The following is a 24,424-nucleotide window of genomic DNA, read 5'->3' as shown; positions in this document are numbered from 1 at the left end:
TCATCATACTAATATCTGGTCAAACAAATCACACTATATGATATATTACTATTTATTTTTTTATGTATGTTTTTTACTTCCATCCATTACCATTGTACAAAATACAAGAGAGTTCTACAAGTTTCTTCATATCATGCATGCTTGAATGTAGTGGGTAAAGAAGAACAATTACATGTATGTCTCTCAGTTATCCACAATTGGATTATATATATTTCTCCAATTTTTTTTAAGATTTACATGCCTACTGTTCTATTATTTTAATCTTAGTATATGAACCTCTTTATTTCGTTTGCTTACTTATTAATTTTTAGGAATTGTCCAATATTTCATCTTAGTGTTTATTATCATTGTTTGATTCTGTAAATTCATACTCTCTCTATCTGAAATTATTTGTTTGGCATGGAAGTCGTACCGAAATTTTTTAATTTTTTTTTCATTAATTAAAAGATCTCTCTAAATACTTTTAATTTGTGAAATTTTGGACATGAAAATGTGTTCACTTTGCTTGGTATTAGTTTTTTGAAAACACTTTTCAGAAAATTTTACTTTTTTATTTTTACATATTTGTTTTGTTTTTACTGAACTTTTTAATATTTTAAGTAATTTTTTAAAAAATTTTTAGACACACTTAATATAAATACACTTAAAAAGTGTAATTTTTGTGAAAAAAATCTTCAAAAAATTCACTAAATACCAAAAATACAAAAAATACGAAAACTCAGTACATTTTTCATATTTTTGTATATTTATTAATTTTTTAAAATATTATTTGACAAATATTTTACTTTTTAGATACATCTAAGTAAGTTGCATCTAAAAAAGTTTTAAAAAAATGCTTAAAATTTAAAAAATATTCACCAAAAACAAAAAAAACTCAATTTTTAAAAAACTTAATTTCAAAAATTAAAACCAAATAAACTGATTATTTTTAAATTTTCATTTTTCATACAGAATAAATAATTTTGACCAAAAGTAATATATATATATATATATATATTGTACCTAATTTGGGCGGTGGTAGGCGGCCGGGCCACTAGTGAGTAACTGGTGGCTGACTTTGTTATCATTAATAAGATTCCAAAATCTATTTATTACCTCCATGACCACACGTACATAGAATTATGTCACTAATTCTTATATTTTAATTTTTGTATTATTTTAATTTTTATAATTTTAATTTACTTGATTTTTATCTTGAATTTATAATTTTATCTCAATTTAGTTGAATTGATTACAAAGGTTAGTATTTTTTATTTAGAAAATACATACGCAAGTGATATGTGTCATGACTTTAAAAATAAAATTATAATTTTGCACAACTCAGTGAGTTAATAATCTCAACTAATTAAGTGATCATTTTCCATTAAAAACATAAACTGTGTTATTAATTAAATCAAACTGACACAAAAATTAACTCACTAATTTAGTGATTATTTTTTGTCAAAAATACTAACGGCATTATCAATCGAACCAAATTGATACAAAAATTATAATTAAAAGTTAAAATTAAGTCAATTAAAAATATATGAAATAAAATGACATAAGAGAAAATATAGGAACTACTAATATCATTTACCCTATAAACAAAGTTCCCATTAGATTTAAAATTTACATAGTGTGAATTATGAATGATAAAATTATAATTTATGTTGTATTGTGTAAATATGGAGAGTGCATATTGTGGTTGATTCCAAGTACATGAAGTTACAAGCTTATACAATATTAAGATCAATGGTGCCAACATAATAATATGTTAATCAACAATGCTAAAAATATAGAGTCCAAATACATAATAAGGCATATATGTATCAAAAAGATTGAAGCTCACATGATGTGAGACCATTTTTTATAAAATATTTGTATCTTATTATGTATTTAATTTTTTATATGCGTAGAGTTATTATATGCTAATTGTCTTCTACAAATTAATTTGTGATGAAGCAGCGTGTGCTTTAAAGTGGGGTCACAGTCAGGCGTGGGAAAAAATTGCCGAAAGATCAAAGAAAGTGTGGATCTGTGAAAGTGGGGCTGTAGTGGGAGAGAGAAGAGATTCATATATATTTTCAAATTCAAGCACTTGGGAAGTTGGAAGAGCTTTTAATTCCCTATAAATACAGTCACTCACTCACTTGGAGATCACACAAACACCCAAAAGAAAGTTTCAAAGCCAAGCAAACAACAGACAATGTTTGCCAACAAGAAACTTCCTTCTATCTTCTTCATCTTTCTGTTATTGCCGTTACTCTTGCAGTTTTCTTCCGGTATTTCCCCATCTTCTTACTTCTTTTGTCTTCATTTCTGCACAAAAGTACTGGATACACAGAATATATAGATGTAAAATAAAACCTTCGTAATTATGAATATGAACATTTTAAATTATATTTGTATCGTATTCTATAAAATTATTTACATGCACGTAGCACAACTTATATTTAAAAGAGGACAAATATAAGTAATTCTATATAATTATGATTTTTGTATAAAAAATTTATACAAAATGAGATGGTTGTTTTAGGTTATTTCATCTCAAGTCAAATTACTCACCACCATGGTTTATAATTTTAAAAAATTTACTATCACGACAATTTGTGTATTTTTGTTTAAAATTAGGTGAATCGTACCTTATGAATCTCACAACATGGGTGAGCTTATAAATTTAATTTACACGTTTATTTTGAAAATAATTTTCTTGAGTACTTTTTTGTTTTTTTTGAATAATTAAGTAAATTCAATAATTACAAAACCATCTGTGTATCATAAGTTGGTGCCAAGAACCATATGTCTTTACCACTAGGGTTGGTGGCTTGGTGGAGAATGCAACGCATTCCTCCGCACTGAACCCTGGTCGATTCTTGGGGAGTGGGGGGGGGGCAATGAGATCTCTGCTGAGAGCTTGTCCTGTGCTCCGCTCAACACCTATCTTTAAGTTTTGGCGTGTAGTTGAGCTTCATTGGTGCCTTGGTGGTGGATCCCTATCTATGGGTTGGGTTAAATCTGGTTGGCAACTGGCTACCCCGAGGCCAGGGCCCGCAGAGGCTGTAATGACACCACCGAACTTCCTTTCTTTCTTGTTCAAAAAAAATAAAATAAAAAATACCCATATGTTTTTCCTCTGATGGTGCAACAATGTTAGTACATAGAATTCATCCACAAAAATATATCACCAAATTATTGTGTGATTTATATTTATTTTACATGTGTGTTTTTACAATACATTAATTGAATTTAGACTAAATATTTTTTTTTAAATATTTTTTTATAAAAATTTTATACCTACATTTCTTTTTGTTGATGGTGACTTGGTACTAGGCATACTAATAATTATCAAATTTTTATAATACATTTCTTTTTGTTTTTACAATACATTTATTTTTCTGCATATTTTTCTCTGATAATTATCAAATTAGGCATACTAATTTTTCTTTTTCTTTTTCTTCAAGTTAAAGCCGATCTCCAGTTTAATTTCTACAATGAGAGTTGCCCAAGAGCTGAAGAGATCATTAAAGAAGAAGTCACCAAGCTATACAAGCAGCATGGAAACACAGCTATTTCATGGATCAGAAATCTCTTCCATGATTGCATGGTTAAGGTAATTAACTAATTAAATTGCCAATCAATCAAACAAACACATCCTTAATTTATATTACCTATTATAATATCATACACTAATCAGATGTACTTTGTTGATAACATAGTCATGTGATGCATCACTATTATTGGAGTCCAAATATGGCATACTATCAGAGAAGGCATCAGACAGGAGTTTCGGGATGAGAAATTTCAAGTACATGGAGACAATAAAAAATGCCCTTGAAAGCCAATGCTCCATGACTGTTTCTTGTGCTGATATTGTTGCTCTATCTGCTAGAGATGGTGTTGCCTTGGTATGTCCATTTTTCAAAACACTAATGCTACGGAGTTAGAAAAATTTCATACAATGTGACAGTTCTGTAATCATTTTGGGGGAACGTGTGAGCCCATCCAAAATAAATACAAGGTTGTCGACACATCATTCTGTATAACATTTTTATATAAAAATTATCCAAATCTTATCAATTCATATATATTTTGTGTTTAGCTCTGTAATTAGTTTTTATATTTTTAGAGTTGTTCAATAATTTCCCTCATGTTTCATTTTATAGTTAGGAGGGCCACACATTGAAATGAAAACAGGGAGAAAGGATAGCAGAGAAAGTTATGCCCCAGTGGTAGATGAATTCATCCCCAACCACAATGACACCATGGCATTGGTTCTTTCAAGGTTTCAATCCATTGGCATTGATGCTGAAGGCACAGTAGCTCTTTTAGGTAAACATTTTTGCCCAATTTCACTCAATTTATTAACACCTTAACTCACCTAGACATTGTCACACAATTATGGGTGATCATAATTTATGAAAGCAATGTTAATTAAGAAAATATATTAAGATAAAATAAACAGTATACAGATTAAAAAACGACAAGTCCCTAAAAGGCCAACCAAACAAAAAATAAGTCCACCAAAAAATCAGTATGATGTATTGATTTTTGAGTATGATGTACACTATACAAATTGAAATTTGCACTATATATTTTATTTTTTAAATACTTTTCTAAGTACTTTTTTTTAGGTACATAACATGAGGACATTTTGAAAAAGACCAAATAATTTATGCTAAAATTTTATCCATAATATATATGACAGCATTGGATCGTATCATCATTTTAAAACTAAAGACTCAAATTATCCCCATGCAAATGTCTCATATTTTGATTTTGTTCAATAATTTTTCTTCTATCTACACTCAATTGCTTAAATATTAACTTAGCACACATGAGCTATGTGAATACTTTCTTGTGTGAAAAAAGCATCGTTATACAAATAGAAAATTTATACAAAATAATGTGACATGTTTTGACTTTAAGACATCAAAATAACTTATATTTTAAACAATTTCACTATGGCATCATTGTTACTATATTTATTCTTTTTATTTTGTCTTCTATTTTGTCACATCTTGATCACACTATTCCAATGTGAGATATGTATTTATGGATCATTTTCATAGTAGAAACATATTAGCACATGCTCAGGTCACACGTGACAGAAACCAAAGACATGACAAGAGTTGAATTGAGGCTACTGTGGGCCTAATTAGACAAGTTGTTCACAGCAAATTTTCACTGAAGAAACCATGCTAAAAGTGCCAATTTTCACAACTATGCAGGAGCACACTCGGTAGGCAGGGTTCATTGTGTGAACCTTGTAGACAGGCTCTACCCAACTGTTGATCCCACCTTGGACCCTGACCATGCCGAGTACCTCAAACGCCGATGCCCGTCGCCGGAGCCCGACCCCAAGGCCGTACAATATGCTAGAAATGATCTCGAAACGCCAATGGTGCTAGACAATGTGTATTACAAGCACTTGTTGGAACACAAGGGACTATTACTGGTTGATCAACAATTGGTTTCGGATCCTACTACGTTGCCTTTTGTCACGAAAATGGCTGCTGATAACGGCTACTTTCATGACCAATTTTCACGGGCTTTTCTATTGCTGTCAGAGAACAATCCGCTTACTGGAGATGAGGGAGAGATAAGAAAGGATTGTCGCTATGTGAACAAGGATTGAAATTGCTCATTTAATTCTCAAGAACTAGGGGACTGCTTGTGAGCAATGAAAATTTCACTCTACTATTTAAGAAGACTGGCTTCTTCTCTTTTTTTTCCTTCTTTTTTTCTTTTTCTGTGTCCAAAGACTATAGCATTGCTTGCAAATTGCTATATTTATGTTATTATAAAAGAATACTTGAATTAAAAGATAATTGTTCCCTTGCAGGAAACAATTATTGGATACTTGAAAAGGTATTTTCACAATGATATTCCACTTTAATTGATTTAAAATGTGAAATTCATGGTATTATGTTAATATTTTCGAGTCAATATGAAGATGATCATTTACCCATTAAGCTTTCCTTTGCAACGATCCAATTATCCTATGAATTTTTTTTAAAAAAATAATCGCAAAATTACCTTGTTATCATGAATGCTTGATCCAAAGTATTGGGTCGGTGGTCTTTTGATCCCCAAAAATATATATATATATATATATAATAAATATATTAGTACATTTGTATTCAATTAATGTATGAATATTTTTTTTATTCATTTTTTTAAAAAATTTACTGTATAATTAGTTATTTATTAAGATTTTTGTTGTAAACAAAAACAAAATGAAGTAAAATTCAAAATATATTTTTGTAATTCATAACATTTCTCATATAAAAATGATAAGATTAAATCAACAAAAATCAAGAACCATACTTACCAAAAAACACTAAGCCTCCGTTTGGGAAGTGGGTTGACTTTTTAGCTTTTTAACTTTTTTTGTTATTTTAGCATGGGCTAAAAAATTTGGTTTGGGAATGACTTTTTGGTTTTTTTAGTTTTTTTTGTGAGAAAAAAATGTAATAATTATGGATTGGATTATTTTTTGTGACTAAAATACCTATTTTATCTTTTATAGCTAAAATAGTCAAAAAAATCCCGTTTAACTCTTGTTAAACAGAGCCTAAATAATTTTCCAATAACTCAACTCCCCTTATTATTATTATTTCTTTCCTTTTTTTTTTTTAAGTAGTATATTTCAATATTTGTGTTCCATGTCTATCTAAACGACTGTTGGAAGAAGAAGAAAAAGTACATTGGAGAAATTTTACCGTTGGCTCGACACGTGTCGGCCATGTAGCCACCTGTCTGCTTCAATCTCCTTTGGATTCTCTCTCCTCCATATTCCTTTTTTTTTTTTTTTTTTTCCTTAAGTTTTATTGTTCATGTGCTTTTAAAGAGAGAGCTTTACAACCCCCCATCTCTCTCTCTCTCTCTCCGATATCAGTCACTCTTTCTCTCTTTACAATCCCGTGACTGATCAGCCTTCAATCCAGCAAAACTGAGAATTTCAGACAACCCATCCATGACAGCTCTAATGGGTTCTCACCAAATCTAGCAATGACGTCACTTTCCGGCGATTTCTTCGGCATTATCTTCCTCATATTGCTCTGTTTCACCGGCAGTGTCGCCGGAGCTACACAATTCGACTTCGAAACCTTAACTCTGACGAGCTTGAAGCTCCTCGGAGACGCCCACTTGAACAATGGAAGCGTGAGGCTCACTCGCGACCTCGCCGTCCCCAACTCCGGCGCCGGCAGAGCCCTCTACTCCAAACCCATCAGATTCCGGCAGCCGGAGACTCATTTTCCGGCTAGTTTCTCAACATTCTTCTCCTTCTCCGTCACAAACCTCAACCCCTCCTCAATTGGGGGCGGACTCGCCTTCCTTATCTCGCCGGACGACTCCGCCGTCGGCGACGGCGGCGCGTACCTCGGCCTCATGAACCAAACTGGTGGTCCGATCGGAACCGTTGCAGTCGAATTCGATACCCTCATGGACGTACAGTTCATGGATATCAATGGAAACCATGTTGGTTTGGATCTAAACTCGATGGTTTCAACCAAGATCGCCGATCTAGAATCCATTGATGTCGATCTCAAAAGCGGCGACCTGGTCAACTCGTGGATCGATTACTCCGGGTCGACTCGGATCTTCAACATCTCTGTTTCGTACTCCAATCTCAAACCCGAAGCTCCACTCCTATCATTCACTCTCGATCTCGATCAGTACGTGAGCGATTTCATGTATGTTGGGTTTTCCGGGTCGACGCAGGGGAGTACAGAGATTCACAGCATAAATTGGTGGAGTTTTAGCTCAAATTTCGAAGTGAGTTCAAAGTCCGAGTCATCATCACCACCACCAATATCGTCGTCGTCGTCGTCGTCTACGCCGCCTCCAACGGCGACTTTGATGAATCCAACGGCGGATTCAATCAACCCACCACCACCTTCTCAGCCACCATCACAGCCAAACAGTACTTTGTCACATACCACTGAAAAAACCAGTAAGTGCCATAACCAGTTGTGTAAAGATGGCCCAGGGGCTGTAGTTGGGGTTGTAACAGCTGGGGCTTTTTTTCTAGCTTTCTGTGCTGTTGTTCTCATCTGGGTTTACTCCAAAAAATTCAAAAACTTGAAGAATTCTGATCCCTTAACATCTGAAATTATCAAAATGCCCAAAGAATTTAGCTACAAAGAGCTCAAATCAGCAACCAAATGCTTCAATTCCGCTCGAATCATCGGTCACGGCGCTTTTGGAACAGTCTATAAGGGTATATTACCAGAGAGCGGTGGCATTGTCGCGGTGAAGCGGTGTAGTCATAATGGCCAAGGAAAGGCCGAGTTTTTATCCGAATTGTCGATAATTGGGACTCTGCGGCATAGAAATCTAGTTAGGCTTCAAGGTTGGTGCCATGAAAAGGGTGAAATTTTACTAGTTTATGACTTAATGCCTAATGGGAGCCTTGACAAGGCATTGTTTGAGTCAAGGATGCCATTGTCATGGTTTCATAGGCGTAAAATATTGATGGGTGTTGCGTCTGCATTAGCATATTTGCATCAAGAATGTGAAAATCAAGTGATTCATAGAGATGTGAAGACGAGTAACATAATGCTGGATGAAGGGTTCAATGCTAGGTTGGGTGATTTCGGGTTGGCTCGTCAAATCGAGCATGATAAGTCACCTGACGCGACTGTGGCAGCAGGTACGATGGGATATTTAGCCCCAGAGTACCTGCTTACGGGCAGAGCAACTGAGAAAACTGATGTTTATAGCTTTGGCGCGGTGGTGCTAGAGGTGGCTAGTGGGAGGAGACCCATTGAGAAGGAGGAGGCTAGTGGGGTCGGGAGAGTTGGGGTTGGGACCAATTTGGTGGAATGGGTTTGGGGTTTGCATAGAGAAGGGAGGCTGCTAGTGGCTGCTGATTCAGGGCTTGATGGTGAGTTTGATGAGAGTGAAATGAGGAGGGTGCTTTTGGTTGGGTTGGCTTGTTCTCACCCTGACCCATTGGCTAGACCCACAATGAGGGGTGTGGTCCAAATGCTTGTGGGTGAGACTGAGGTCCCTATTGTCCCTAGGGCTAAGCCTTGCATGAGTTTCACCACTTCCCAACTACTATTGAGTCTCCAGGACAGTGTGTCTGATTTGAATGGTATGGTCACCATCTCCTCCATCTCCTCCTCATCAGACGATCACAGCTTCAATGGTGGTGGTGGTGGTGTTGAACTTGTCTGATCCAAATCAGTGGTTGAGATTTCATAATCTTAACTTATATATATTTATATATATATTCATTTGTTTATTATGTACGTATACGACATAATAACATAATAACATCCAATCACTATCTTTAAATTTCCTACTTCCACGTTTTAAAATATTTATTTTCATTGAATTATGTTGTCAGATTATTGAATCTGGAGATTGTAAGTGTTTTGAAACAGAGTGAGTTAGAGTTTTGAGGGTAGAGAATTCTCAATTTTGGATTGTCTTATTATTGTTTCTTTCTCCTTCAATTAGTTAAGAGTGGGTTAAAGGAGGAGACAAAGAAAATGGTGGGAATCATTTTCTTGCTATGGGGTTGGATGGAGATTTTCTTTAGTTATGGATAGTTGGGTTTTTTTGCTTTTACAAGTAAAGCTTTAGTCAAAAAGCAACCATTGGGAGCTTGAGTAGAGGCTTGGAAAAGTATAGTATAGTGTAGTGACAAAAGTAGTGCATATTTATTACTTTTCAAAGTTGTTATTATTTTATTTTCTTTCCTTTTTGTTGTGGATAATGAAACAGAGAAATGAGTGAAGTGTTTTGTATTTTTCAATATCTTCACTTCCAATTATTTTTCTCTACTTATTGGAACATTGAATCATAGTGCAATTTAAATGAGTTATTTTAGACAAAAATAATCTAAATAAATTAAAATTTTGATTATCTAAAAGTTAAAAAAAAAAAATTACGAATTTTATTATCTAATTACTAATTTTTAATTTATAATAAGTTATATTAAATAGACTGACACCCTACAAAATTATAAGATTAATTGCACCGGTGCACATGAGTTTTTATATCAATTCAAAAAAAAAGTAAAAATCAGAGTAGGCAGATGGGTTTGTGTGTGTGTTTTTTTTTCTTCTTTTTCATTTTCGTTTTGTCATATTTTTTTTTTAAAATAAAACAACAAAAAGTTTCAAAACACCCATTATTTTGTATTTTTGGGCCAAAACAGTTTTCAGAAGTTCAAAAACATTATTTTGATGTTTCTTAACAAACTGAGTTGTTTTTATATTAAAAAATTCCATACTTATTTCCTGAAACAATTTATCAGAGGAGTTCTTTGTTTTTTTCAAAAATAAAAATAAAAACAATCTACTATATTATGAACAAAATTAAATTGATTTACTTATTGTCAGATAAATTTATCTAAAGGATATATGACTATCACCATTGCATCAATATGATTTTATTTATTTTTAAATGAATTACTGAATAGAATGGATTAAATCAGTAAAATGAACTTAGATTATTGGATTTAGTGAGAATAGCTTAGGAAGCCAAAAAATTTAAAGGGCAAATTACACTAACGGTTCTTATAGTTTGGGACTTGTATCACTTTGGTCCCTCACTTTTTAATTGTGACACATTTAATCTTGAATTTTGAATCTTGTTCCAAATAAGGATAATTGGAGATATCATTACTTAATTTTAAGGGTAAAATTGTCAATTTGATAAAATATAAACTAATTTGGCAAAAATAAATGTCAAAAAAATATTTTCAAATTTTAAAAAATTATTTCTATCCACTAAAGATAAAATTATGTAAAATTGATGAATCTTTTAGAATTTTTTTTAAAAATTTTATCAAACTAATTTTTATTATGTATTTGGATGATGATCAGTAATGGGTGGTTGTTTTTATTTTCATTAAATTAGTTTTTATTTTTTCAAAAGTCAAATATGACAACAACTTTGATATCGTTATTAAATCAATCTATTAAATTAAAAAATCTAAAATTAAAAACATTTTATAAATTAAATATATCGATTACACATTAAAATCTTAACAACCACCAATTACATGATCATCATCCAAACACATAATAAAAATTAATTTGATAAAAATAAATAAATAAATGTCCAAAAAATTTATTAATTTTATATAATTTTATCTTTGGTGTGTGGAAATAATTTTTTAAAATTTAAAAATATTTCTTTGACATTATTTTTGTCAAATTAGTTTATATTTTGTCAAATTGACGATTTTGCCCTTAAAATTAAGCAATGGTATCTTGAATAGTCCTTATTTTGAACAAGATTCAAAATGTAAGATCAAATGTATCACAATTAAAAAGTTAGAGACCAAGTGATATGAGTCCCAAACTGTAGAGACTATTAGTACAATTTGTCTAAATTTAAAATAGTAGGAGAAAGGGACTTGGTATGAGGAAATATTTAAAGTACAAATCAAATACCAAAGTATTATAGTGAATCTTATATAGGCTCCGTTTGAGAAGATGGATTTGGGATTTTTTTAGTTATTTTAGTCACAAAAGATAAAATAAATTATTTTAATCATAAAAAATAAAACATCATATCCAACCCATAATCATTACACTCTTCTCTCACAAAAAAAATAAAAAAAAAATCAAAAAATCAAAAAAAATTTCTTAAACTAAACTTTTTAATCCAAGTTAAAATAATCAAAAAAATTAAAAAATCAAAAAATCAACTCACACTCCAAACGAAGCCATAGAAAGTAATAAGTTTGAATTTTAAGGCGACTCAATAATTATTTGATAAATTCAGACATCTTAATAAATAAATAATGCAATGAGTGCTTTTTTATTCTAGAATTTGAAGAAGCTAGGAACGATAGGTATCATTACAAGAGTAATGCTAGGGACACCAAATTTTCTACCAAACAAATGACCAAATGTCTCACATGGGTGTGGGGTCCGCAATTTTGTGGACCCCACACCCATGTGAGACATTTGGTCATTTATTTGGTAGAAAATTTGGGACCTCTAGCATTTTCCATCATTACAAAGGTTGATTTTAGTTGCCACCATGCATCTTCTCGTGTGGTGGACTCGAGGACGTTGTTGTGTCCATGAAGTACAGTAGTATATTGTGAGTCATTGTGTGATATATTTTAAATTTATTTTGATAATTTAAAATTTTCATATTATAAAATTTATTAAATAAATTATTTATAAAACAAAATATTAAATTGATCAAATATTTATAATCACATGATCTACTTCTAATTATTTTAAAAAAAAATTATCTATTATCAAAATAAAATTATAAATTTTATTTTTAATATTACAATATAAATAATTTAAATTATTAAAATATAATCGAAATAGACCGACACGACCAACAACCCAAATCCTCCAGGGGATGATTAAAACACTATCAACACACACAGAGAAAAGGTGTGACAGCTTAACAATTACGTAAGTGGAAAATTAATTTGAACCAAACTTCATTATTAAATTAAAGTTTCGTGTCAATGTTGCCCTTTGTAATAATGTTGGCTTTGAAGGTTGCTTAACTTGCTTCAACTCTTTTTTTTTTTTTTTTTTTTTTTTTTTTTTTTTTTTTTTTTTTTTTTTTGAAGATTATTGGACTGTGGTCCAAATTTTTCAAAATAAAAGATGATAATAAATACAAGGAAGAAATTTAAGTCTGTATTTGGTTTAGTTTTAGAATTGTGATTCTAATAAAAAAAAATCAAAATTTATAACTAACCACATAACTTAAAATTAGTCAAAACTCAATTTAAAAATTATTTTCAAAACTTATAATCAAACACACAACTTAAACCTCAATTTAAAACTCTTTTTAAAATTCAAAACAAAACTCTTTTCAAAACTCTATTTAAAAAAAAAATCAAAAAAATATTTTTTTAAATATTTAAAATTTTTCTTAATTTTGTATTTTTAGGGTAAATATTTTATATTTTAAATATTTATTTAATGTGCACTGTATTTTATACATTTGTGTGTTGTATTTTTTTTAAAAAAAATATTTTGTAAATATTTAAAAATTTATAAAATTTTATTTTTTTTATTTTAAATATTTTTTTAAATGCTTTATTTTATTTTATAAATATTTTTTTACGTTTAGTGAACTTTTTTTAAAAAATTTCAAAAAGGTTTACGCTTCTAGATTCAACTCGATGAGACAAATAAGAAAAGTAAAAAAAAAAGTTAAAAGTTTTCAAAAAATAAAAAATAAGTAAAAAATAGTATTTTTTTTTTTTTTGGTGCTTATTTTGGCTTTTCCAATTTTTTAAGATTTTTTTAATTTTGCTTTACTTTTTAGATTCATCTTTTTGGTATAATTTTTTTTTAAAAAAAAAGGGTCATTAAAGACCAAAAAAAAATCAAAAAAAAAAAATATATATATATATATATATATATATAAAACTTATTTAGCCAATAAGATAACATCCCAAACACCTGAGCATGATTCTCAATTAAAAAAATATGTAAAAAACTTTATGTCGACGATTTCTTATTACTATCCGTTTGGGAAGTGGGTTGGCTTTTCTGTTTTTTGACTTTTTTTACTATATGAGTCTGGGCTCAAAAGCTTAGTTTGGAAAGGACTTTTGACTTTTTGGCTTAGTTTGGAAAGGACTTTTGACTTTTTGGCTTTTTTGATTTTTTTGTGAGAGAAGAGTGTAATGATTATGGGGTTGGATGGGATGTTTTGTCTGTTGTGGCTCATAAACCTATTCTGTCTTTTATGGCTCATTGAGCCAAAAAAGCCCAAGGAGCCCTTGCCAAACCAACCCATAGTATTGGCTCAAAAGTTTTTGAGATTTTAAATTTCTGACTAATAAAGTATCAAACAGTATTTTAACTTATTAGATATCTTTGAAATTTTTTGACTTCCATCAATAACAGTTTTAAAAAATTTGTTTAGTGAATTTTAGTTGCTGTTTGAGATTTATTTTTACGTTTATTTTTATTTTATTTTTTTGTGACTTTTTAAATTTTTAGTTTTTTATACGAGTTAAGAAATTTGATATGTTTGAGAAATTATTAAAAAATATTTTTAAGGTAAAAAATTGACATAACATTTAGCTTTTTAAAATTTTTAATCAAAAAATAACTTTTGGGGTTTCTTCCCAAAAAACTCATGAAAATTAAGTAATTTAATAATTGAGTCACTCTTAATATTGTAAATATATAATCATCAAATTACCCATAACGCAGACAAAAATTAGGCTTATTTTGGAAAATAAGAAAAAAAGTTAGTTTATTAATTTTTTTATTATTTTTTTATAAAATGTGCAAAGACGTGACTTAAATAAGTCAATAAACTAATAAGTTAACTTTTTTTTTTTTTTTTCCCTATATTCCAAAAGAGGGAGATGTTATTGATTGGTCTTGGGGCACCGTAGTGTCCCAATAGTGGGGTGTTTTGGGAAGTAAATAAAAAGTTAGCTTTTAGCTTTTTATCTATTTTAGGTCATATCACTTCTCACATTTTTTACTCACAAAAAGACAAAATAGACTAAAAAAGTCAAAAAAGTCAATTTCTTACCAATTTTTCAATGAGACCCATAAATTTATGTTAAATGATTAGAGAATATGAAGAAATATAATGAATTATAATTAGTAAGGAGTATAATCACGTGATGCCCGGGACCAATCAATAATATTTTCAAAGGAGGCCTTTTTGTGCTGATCTTTTGGTTAATACGAGGATAACAGTAGAATGGTTGATTGAGAATGTTGGGGTGAAGGTATTGGCCTTCGCCAGTCGTGAGTCAAGTTTGATTTTTAGGGGACGTGAAATACTAGATTAATTTTAATAGTTTTTTATAGAGATTTTGCATTGTACTTCGATTGAAGCTTGACCTTACTAGGGATGGTTGATGGGCTTCACTGATGTTTCGGTGGTGGGTTTCCTCCCTATGAATTGAGTTAAATCAGGCCAGTAACCGGCTACCTAGGGCTTGGGCTCACAAATGCCGTGATGACACTTCATAACATCAATTTTTTCTATATATTAAAATGAATAAATAAATAAAATTGTTGTGGTAGCGCATCCATCGGAGCAGACTAACTCAGGAGGCTGTTGTTGGCTCTGATCTAGCTGGAATTGCCTTTAAGAGTACTTCTTTTGGTGGGAGAAATATAATGGGGCTGGTTTTTTTTTCTGGTTGTGATTGGATTTGAGGGTACTGTTGAGTTCGTAGAGGCCCACTCAGGTATTGTTATGATAATCTGAACTGTTCAATGTGTAAAACTCGTCGAGTACTATATGTTTATAAAAAATCACATTGATCGGATATCGATAGTTACGTGATCAAATTAGTTTTGTATAAAAAAAATGGATGGTGAAAAAATAAACAGTTGACAAAAATCTAATCTGATGATATAACTATTGATATCTGATCAATGTGATTTCTTGCAAGCATATAGTACTCGACAAATTCTACACATTAAATAGTTTGGATTATCGAAATAGGACACGTGATAAACCCCTACAGGTCCAATAGTACTCTTCAATCCGATCACGGACAGAAGGGAAGCCCAACCCAAATATAATATGCTCCTACGACAATTTCAAATGGTGCTCCAAATTGTATATTATTAGTTAGGAAAAATTTATTCTTATATAAAATCGATATAAATTTTTTTATAAGAATAATGCAGTAATATTATTATTATTATAAATAAATGTATTTTTATGAGTTTTTTTTTTTAAAATGAAAAAGTATACATTGAGTCACATCATTATGTATAAATTTTATATTTGTATAAATCATATATCATCACTCTATTAGTTAAAGAGTAATGTTATATAAAAAAAAATAAAAATATAATTTTTATATATAATGATATGGCTTATTATATCCATTCACTTAAACCAAAACACCATTAAATATGTTTTTATTTACAATAATAATATTAACATATCATTCTTATAAAAAAATATTATATAAATAAAAAATTTCCTTAATTAAAATAGTGGGTTCTATCACTTTTTTATCTCCTTGAAGGAGTATGAAACGTTACTCCCAAGATCCGAATTAATTTATTGGTCCATTATTAGTCATCGTTTGACAAGTGAGTTGGATTTAGGTTGGAATAAAAAAAAAAAAGAAGCATATTTAATACTGTTTGATATGTATTAAATTAATATACTTTTTAACTTTTCAGTAATATGATAAAGCAACAATGATTCATTTCATTAAAAATATCACCATTAATAGCACTAATGTATTAAAAAGTAAAAAAAAAAAAAAAATACAACTCCAAGACCAAAACATCACATCATTAATGACGGGACCCACTGCCACCTAATTTCCCAAGCATTTTTCTATGATAAAGAGATGATATGATACAAATGAGATAATTGTAACCCAAATAAGATAATATGTTATTTTAACTCATGTCAAACAGTGTCAATAAAATAAAATATTACATCTAAACTATAATTATTTCACTTTTTCTATCATTAAAAAGCAAAAAAATCAAAAAAAAAATAAAATTCCCAAATGAAAAAGTTAGACAAAAAAAAAATATTCCCAAACCAAACCTAATTTCTTCACAAGTACCAATAAAATAAAATATATATAAATTAAACTAGTTTTTCTCTAAGATTAATAATAATAATAATAATAATTCATATATTCGTATCTCAATATGAGAGAATTTGAGAGGTTTGTAGAGTTCACTACGTATCATTTTTTGATGATTTGAACCTGTTAACACCATAAATCTGCAATTTTTATTATTATTTATTATTTATATAATTGCAGGACACGTGGCATCCTCTTATTCATTTGGAAGTTAAAAGAAGTTATAGAGATAATGGAGAATATGAAGGACAAAGTGGATGAGTGGGAGGACAAAGTGGATGAGTGGAAGGACACATGGCAAGACAAGAATGAAGATGGAAGAAATGAGTAGTTACTAAGTAGTTATTGCTGTATTTTTTCTTCTATAAATAGCCATTAATGGCTACATTGTAAAGGATCCAGAACTTAAATCAAAGACACTTGATTTCAATATTTCTTGTCATTTTCCTTATCTTAGGAGTAGTTTAATATAGATTTATATTTCGAAGCATTTATTTTCAGCATTTCCATTTCGAAGCATTTCATGCAATTTCTTTTCGAAGCATAGGAGTAGAGGTAAGTAATTATTACTTTGATTGTTCACTCAATCGTCTTTCTCCGTCCCTCTTTCTTCTTTTACTTTTTCTTTTCTCTACACTTGGCAAATTTGAAGTCCTCTTCGTTGAGGCAAAAGAACCATCAACACAATCGCTTGATAATTGGCTTGAATTTAATCTGTAAGGATTTTCAATCCTTGCTGGCACGCTCGCATTTATGATATTTTCCTTCGTAGGAAAAATAAGCCAACATTTTTTGGCACGCCCGGTGGGACGTCAAGTGTAATAAATGGAAAATGAATTGGATTTGTCCATTTCAAATAGTCTAGATGAAATTTATTGGCGTAAACAAGAAATTTTGGATCTTCAAGAAGAGATCCATTTTCTTGATGAAATAAATTTTCATCCCTTACAATATTATTTGGTGGAAGAAAAAAGACACCATTTAATTGGAGAAATTCATCAACTTGATATGGAAATTCGCCAATGGAATGATGAGTTATCAACTCTCACTACCAAGTCTTTAACTGAGGCCTTAATGGCCGGAATTGGTGAATTTTTTCAGAATTTTTCCATGGTTAAAAATAGTAGAAGCAAAGAGTTGATTTCATCAATGGCTCGGGGGTTCAAGAATTTGTTTTTAAAGAGCCAAATTATGAAATTAACATAACGAAAGAGCATGTTTTTGAGCCAAATTTGGCTAAGAATGATGTTTCATGTATGACTCGAGGGGTCCAAAAACCAAATTTTAGAGAGTCAAGTCATGAAAATAATATATCTATGGGTGATTTTCATAAGCCATTAATGGCTAACATGGAAAAACAACCCACTTTGCCAAATAGTTATGAAAACCTATTCGGCAAAAGTCATGTTTTTAAAACAAACATGGTCAAGAATAATGAACAACCCACTGTTCATGAATTCAAAATTTTTGACATTTTTCAAAATGTCAAAAAGTATAAATTTTCATGGTCACACTATACCATGACTTTTGGTGTTCAAAATCCTTTTTGGATTTATGGTTCACATCAAAATATAATTATGATGATGTGGCTAATAAAATTAACAAATTGTTCTTATGAGTTCGAAGCACTAAGAACAAGGGATGACCATTTAAAATGCATGAACTTGGCTAGGAAAAACCTGTGCATTTAAATAAATGGTTGAGAATGGCTTATCTTTTCAAATTGATGGCCAATTGTTTGTATGTACACAATCAAAGCATCGAAGATACATTCGAAGCATCAAGAGTTGTTTCGAAGGTTGATTACTTCACATTCGAAGCTGTATAAAGCTTTGAAGATACATTCGAAACATCAAGAGTTGTTTCGAAGGTTGATTACTTCACCTTCGAAACTGTATAAAACTTTGAAAACTTTCGAAATGTGTACATCTCTTCAAATATATGTAAAATGACAATTAATTAGTTGTCGAATAATGCCTGTTTTTGGCATCATAAGTTGGCTCGAAGAACAACAGTTTTGGTGTCTTCGAAGAATTAATAATTGGTTCGAAGCACAAAATTAATATTTTTATTAATTATGTGTGAACCAGAACATATAAGTTTTGAATAATCACAATGTTGGCCAAAAACAGCTTCGAAAGCCGTTTTGCCATAAGTTGCTTCAAAAGCCGTTTTGCCATAATTTTGTAAGCTTCGAAGCACTCTATCTTACATCAACAACAGCTTCGAAGAAATAATAATGGTGGTTGTGAACCTTCGAAGCTTTGTCGAGTATTTTTGAGGATGTAATTCGTCTTTTGTCGGTTCCATCGACATTCGAAGAATGATTTTGGTCCTTTATATCACTTTCGAAGCTTGTTACTAGTAATAATTCGAGTCATCTAGTCATAATTTCATACTCATTCGAAGCGCTTTATTGGTGTTGTTACATCATTCGAAGCACTTTGCTGCTTAGGTTAGTCATGTGCTTGGTTCGGCCCTTCAAAAATTCAAATAAACATCATTTTTAAGGGCCGCGGGGGGTAATGTTAACACCATAAATCTGTAATTTTTATTATTATTTATTATTTATATAATTGCAGGACACGTGACATCCTCTTATTCATTTGGAAGTTAAAAGAAGTTATAGAGATAATGGAGAATATGAAGGACAAAGTGGATGAGTGGGAGGACAAAGTGGATGAGTGGAAGGACACATGGCAAGACAAGAATGAAGATGGAAGAAATGGGTAGTTACTAAGTAGTTATTGCTGTATTTTTTCTTCTATAAATAGCCATTAATGGCTACATTGTAAAGGATCCAGAACTTAAATCAAAGACACTTGATTTCAATATTTCTTGTCATTTTCCTTATCTTAGGAGTAGTTTAACATAGATTTATATTTCGAAGCATTTATTTTCAGCATTTCCATTTCGAAGCATTTCATGCAATTTCTTTTCGAAGCATAGGAGTAGAGGTAAGTAATTATTACTTTGATTGTTCACTCAATCGTCTTTCTCCGTCCCTCTTTCTTCTTTTACTTTTTCTTTTCTCTACACTTGGCAAATTTGAAGTCCTCTTCGTTGAGGCAAAAGAACCGTCAACACAATCGCTTGATAATTGGTTTGAATTTAATCTGTAAGGATTTTCAATCCTTGCTGGCACGCTCGCATTTATGATATTTTCCTTCGTAGGAAAAATAAGCCAACAGAACCATTCATTTTTTATCTCGAAAGAAATTAGTTCAATCCATTAATTGTAAACTTTTTATTTTACCACATTTAGCAAATATAAAATTTAGGCTCTTATTTTTCATCAATAATTCTTTACTTATATAATTGAAAACTGATATTGTCATTCTTTCATACTAAGCCTCCGTTTGGCAAGGGCTTTTTCAGGCTTTTTTGGCTATTTTAGCCACAAAAAACAAAATAGACTATTTTAGCCATAACAAACAAAACATCACATCCAACCTATAATCATTATATTCTTCTCTCACAAAAAAAGTCAAAAAAGCCAAAAAGCCAAAAAGTCCTTCCCAAACCAAGCTTTTTAGCCCAGGCTAAAATAGCCAAAAAAGTCAAAAAGCCAAAAAGCCATATTTTTTTTTTTTTTTTTTTATATTTTCATACTATTTACATTAACTTTAGTTTACTTAACCTTATAGTCGGGGTAATTTTATAAAATCATGGAATATTTTCACCAAACGCCAGAAAAAGTCAATGTAATTTATCAAAAACAACAGCAACACTTCTCCAATGAAATTGTTTTTAAAACTTTTTCACTGCCTTCCAAAACTATACGATCGACTTAAAGGTTATGTCAATAGTTTTTAACTTCCAACAATAAAACTTTTTGTTAGTATTTTTAGTAATGTGAGTTCAAGCGACAAAAATAGATTCTTCAAATATTAGGATAAAGATGTGTACATTTTGTTCTCTCAAATTTCATTTTAATTAGAGTTTTATGTATAAAATCATATTTTTTATATATAAAATAGTAGTTGACCTATGCAATGCAAGTGTTAATTTTATAAAAAAAAATTTTTGATAGTACGATGTATGTGTTCCAAAAGAATAAATTTAATTTTAATTTAAAATTAACATTAAAGTATGATTTTAATTATTTATTTTGATAATCTTAGCGCTACCGTTCTATAAAATAATTACTGGAATACTTATATATATTAATTTTAGTTAAATTATTGTGTGTTTTGATAATTCTAGTTCTATTATATTATAAAAGTGTAATCATATAATAATTTTATATGATATATATTAAATTATAAGATAGTATAATAAATACTCATTTTGATATTAAAAATAATAGTTAAATTAGAAGAAGAATTAGCAACATAAAATTAAAAGTAATTCTAACTGTTTAATTTTCTTTTATATTCATTTGGAAAATAAAAATATGTAGAAATATTATTATCTAATGATTTTATATGATATATATTAAATTAGAAGATTGTAAAATAAACACTATTAATTAAATTAAAATATCAATTATATAAAATAAATTTAACAACAACTAAACAAGAAAAAATCTTATAACATCTAAACTCAAAAAAATAATAAATAAATGAAAATATTGAAACGCTTGATACATCTCAGTGTGTGAAGTAATTAATTATCTATAATATAATATCAAAATATAGAAAAACTTATTGTTCAATAATTAAAAAAATAAATCAAGTAATAAATTCAAATAATAGCAATTTTTAAACAAATAAATAAAAAAGAGTAAAATATGCCCTTTCTAATTTCTATCGTTTTCCCTCTCTTTTTCCCTCCCTTTTCCAAAACTGAAAGAATTTCTGGAACAATGGACCTTTTTCAAATTGGTATGCAGGTCTATATAGAATTTATAATTAGATTTTTTTCTTTTTTCTTTTTTCACCCATACATTCTATTTGAAAGATCTTCAAGATCTGTTGCTAAGAGTTGATATATTTGCTCTCTGCTCCTCGTACATCGGAACAAACTTCACCGGAGTTGACCGTCGGCTCTCTTCCCACAGTCTTATTTGCTATGTCAAAAAACGATCTACACACATTTGAGTGAACTGCTCGTAATTCCCAGGATACTCTTCTAAGGAGTACAACATTGTGTACCAAATAAATCAAAAAATGACAAAAAGAAAAAGAAGGACGAAACAAGGTACCAGAAAACAACTTCACCACAATAGCTATCCCATTACAAAAGCATATTCCTCTCTGCTATATGTAGACACCCCATTTTTTACCGACCTTAAGACTCAGACGTTATCGATTGAGCACTCGGGGATAGTGCATGTCGTGCTCGTTTCGAGTTTCCGGAGTTTCGGCTGAGAGCCTTGCCTCCGGGCCTTTGAACTCTTTGTGCTTTGGCTCGGTTTGTGGACCGAACCTTGTTTCTCTTCCCTGGAGGGAGGGAGAGGTCTTGTAGATCACCTTTTTGTGATCGTAGACCACTTTTTCCTTTAGGAGACTAGTTTCCGGTTTTCGGAGTCTTCGGCCACACGCCTTGACTTGGGACCACTTAACGTTCTCTGTTTGGCGTGGTTTTTGAACCACACCTTGTTGCCTCTGTCTAAAGGGACACTGTGGTCTAGGAGACCACTTTTGTGGTCGTAAACCACTTTTGATGCCGGTAGGCTAGTTTTCGAGCTTTTCGGCTGCGCGCTTTGTCTCCCGAACTTTCGTCTGGCATCCGTTTTGGTTTGTTTTTGGTACAAACCTTGTTTTCCTTGTTTGGAAGGTGGTACAAGAGTGGGAGACTAGTTCTTCCCCTTGGAGACCACTTTCCTCCCCGCCAGCCAGTTTTCTGGTCAGCCAACTGGTCTCCTTGGTCTTTGGGTAATTTTTTCTGGTCGGCTACCACACCACTGCATTGTTTTCATGCTCTAGACTCTCTCCCACCATGGCTGACCACTTTTTGTCTTGGGAGACCACTTGTGGTGGTCGGCCGGCCAGCTGCTTTTCTTCACATTTTTGGAGATATTTTCTGTCCAACTATCACAGCTGGAAGGCACTAGAACCATCCTCCATACACGTGGAGGGATGGCCTTGAACCCTAAGCTTGTCCAACAAGCTTGTCTTTTGTTTTCTATTAAGGAGAACCTATCCCCTCCTCCTCCGGGTTCAGTTCTTGGTGCTGGAGATATACATATACATATATATCTCTATATTGCTCTTGTTCTTCATTTTGTGCCTTAAAGTGCATATTCTTCATACTTTAACACACAAACACACATTCAAACACCATACTCTTGGAGCTGAGGTCCCTTAAAGTTGTTTTTGAAGTTTTTGGACTGGTTTTGGTTCAAAAAGTGTGCTGGAGTTGCAGCCTTGAAGGTGTTCATCAAGGGTGAGTTTCTAGCCCTTTAACCCCTTGTTTTGCTTAAGCTTTTAGACCCACTTGCATGCTGATTTAAGCTTAACTTCCTACTACAAAAAGTCCCGTTTTTCAGTCCTTAAAATGTTTGTTTAAGGTCACTTTTTTGTTAGGGGTGGTCTACCCCCTCTAAGGCCTTGTTAGGCCTTGTTTTGAGCCATTCCTTTTGGATCTAGTTCTAGCCTTTACATGACCTTTCTACCACTAAAATTCAGAGGGTTTTCAGTGGTGGAAAGGTGGTTTTGGGGTCCTAAATAGGGGAGGGTCATCCCCTCTTCTTGTGTCTTGAATACTTGCTTCATATACCTCATGTTTGAGCATGTTTGTTAAGCTTATGTTGGCCATATCTTAGCATGTATTTGGGGTTATTTTGGGATGGCATGCCACTATTTTTGGTTGCCTGGATCACCTCATGCATGCTTAATACACTTGTAGTATAAATTTCATAAACTAGTCTTGTTTGCTTCATGAAGTAGCATGTCTTTCTAGCTTATGTTGACTCAATTTCAGTAGGTTTTTGGTGTTGTTTTAGCATGCCATGACTCTGTTTTGGGTGGGTTTGATGGCCCCTTGCATGCTCCATGCACTTGTAGTGCAATTCCATGAACTAGCCTAATGTGTATCGTGCTTTAATATGTCATTCTAGCATGATTTTGGCTTAACTTCAAGAAGATTTTGTCCATGTTTTAGCATGCTCTAGCTCTAATTTATGTTTTTTTGGTCATGCATGCCTTGCTTTGTATAGTTATAGTGCATTCTAGCTTGTTAGCTTTGTGTATAAAGTCCAATAGCATGCATTTCTTGGCCTATTTGAATGATTTGGCATCATTTGTTATGAGATTTCAGTGCATGTTTCATGGTCATACACTCTCATCTTTCACTTATTTAATGCGTTGGACGATATAGCGATCCCGGTTGTCCCTTTACTATTCCGTTGTATTCCGGACTCGGTTCCGTGATGTTGGTGGTGGTATACCTTGTTGTCATCCTTTAATTCCACTTGATTGAGTCTTAGGATGTATTGGGCAGAGTTGTTACAGGTTGGTTAGGCTTTGGTTTCAATTTTTTGTTGCCCAGTTTTTAGGAGGTTTGCTCGAGCGGGTCTTCTTGCGCTCGAGCGGATATTGCACGCTCCCAGTTGTCCGTGTCCCTGCAAAACTTCTGCAGGTGTGATTTTTACGCTCTAGCGGGTTTCTTTACGCTCGAGCGGTGGTGCTCGAGCGGGTAGTACTTTTTGGTGTAAGTTCTGGGAGGGGGAAATCTACGCTCGAGTGGACTGGTTTTTGCGCTCGAGCGGATGTACTTTATTCTTGTGTCTTGGCGCTCGAGCGGGCCTTATTGCGCTCGAGCGGGCCTAGTTTTTTGTTCTTGACGCTCGAGCGTTGTGTTCTCCGCTCGAGCGGGAATGTCGTATATCAGTTGGCAGCTGGGCATTTTAAAATCACTTTTTACATTCTCTCTCTCTCTCTCTCTTACTTTCTAAAAAGCCATTTTGAGAGTTCCTCTCTCTAGAAACTCTCTTTTCTCTAGGGTTTG

At 31.7% G+C, this 24,424-nt stretch overlaps 2 protein-coding genes across 2 annotated transcripts; both read left to right on the top strand.

Annotated features, from left to right (window-relative positions):
- Positions 1-1,816: 1,816 nt before the first annotated feature.
- Positions 1,817-5,886, top strand: LOC114281235 (Peroxidase superfamily protein). The gene is made up of 5 exons (XM_028223677.2): positions 1,817-2,261; positions 3,441-3,589; positions 3,696-3,884; positions 4,143-4,308; positions 5,208-5,886. Exons 1-5 carry the CDS (start codon positions 2,186-2,188, stop codon positions 5,612-5,614), a joined length of 987 nt encoding a protein of 328 aa, XP_028079478.2. The 5' UTR covers positions 1,817-2,185; the 3' UTR covers positions 5,615-5,886.
- Positions 5,887-6,610: 724 nt separating this feature from the next.
- Positions 6,611-9,748, top strand: LOC114281243 (L-type lectin-domain containing receptor kinase VIII.1). Its single transcript, XM_028223685.2, has one exon. The coding sequence runs from the start codon at positions 6,991-6,993 to the stop codon at positions 9,163-9,165; it is 2,175 nt and encodes a 724-aa protein (XP_028079486.2). The 5' UTR covers positions 6,611-6,990; the 3' UTR covers positions 9,166-9,748.
- Positions 9,749-24,424: the final 14,676 nt, after the last annotated feature.

Source organism: Camellia sinensis, chromosome 3 (assembly GCF_055761805.1).
Source record: "Camellia sinensis isolate YWXY chromosome 3, ASM5576180v1, whole genome shotgun sequence".
NCBI classification, from domain to species: Eukaryota; Viridiplantae; Streptophyta; class Magnoliopsida; order Ericales; family Theaceae; genus Camellia; species Camellia sinensis.
This window is presented reverse-complemented; position numbering and strand designations above follow the sequence as displayed.

Coding starts and splice junctions, on each gene's coding strand:
- LOC114281235 (XM_028223677.2), top strand. CDS start 2,186: ATGTTTGCCAACAAGAAACTTCCTTCTATCTTCTTCATCTTTCTGTTA. Junction 2,262..3,440: donor ACTCTTGCAGTTTTCTTCCG/GTATTTCCCCAT, acceptor TTTTTCTTCAAG/TTAAAGCCGATCTCCAGTTT. Junction 4,309..5,207: donor AGGCACAGTAGCTCTTTTAG/GTAAACATTTTT, acceptor ACAACTATGCAG/GAGCACACTCGGTAGGCAGG.
- LOC114281243 (XM_028223685.2), top strand. CDS start 6,991: ATGACGTCACTTTCCGGCGATTTCTTCGGCATTATCTTCCTCATATTG.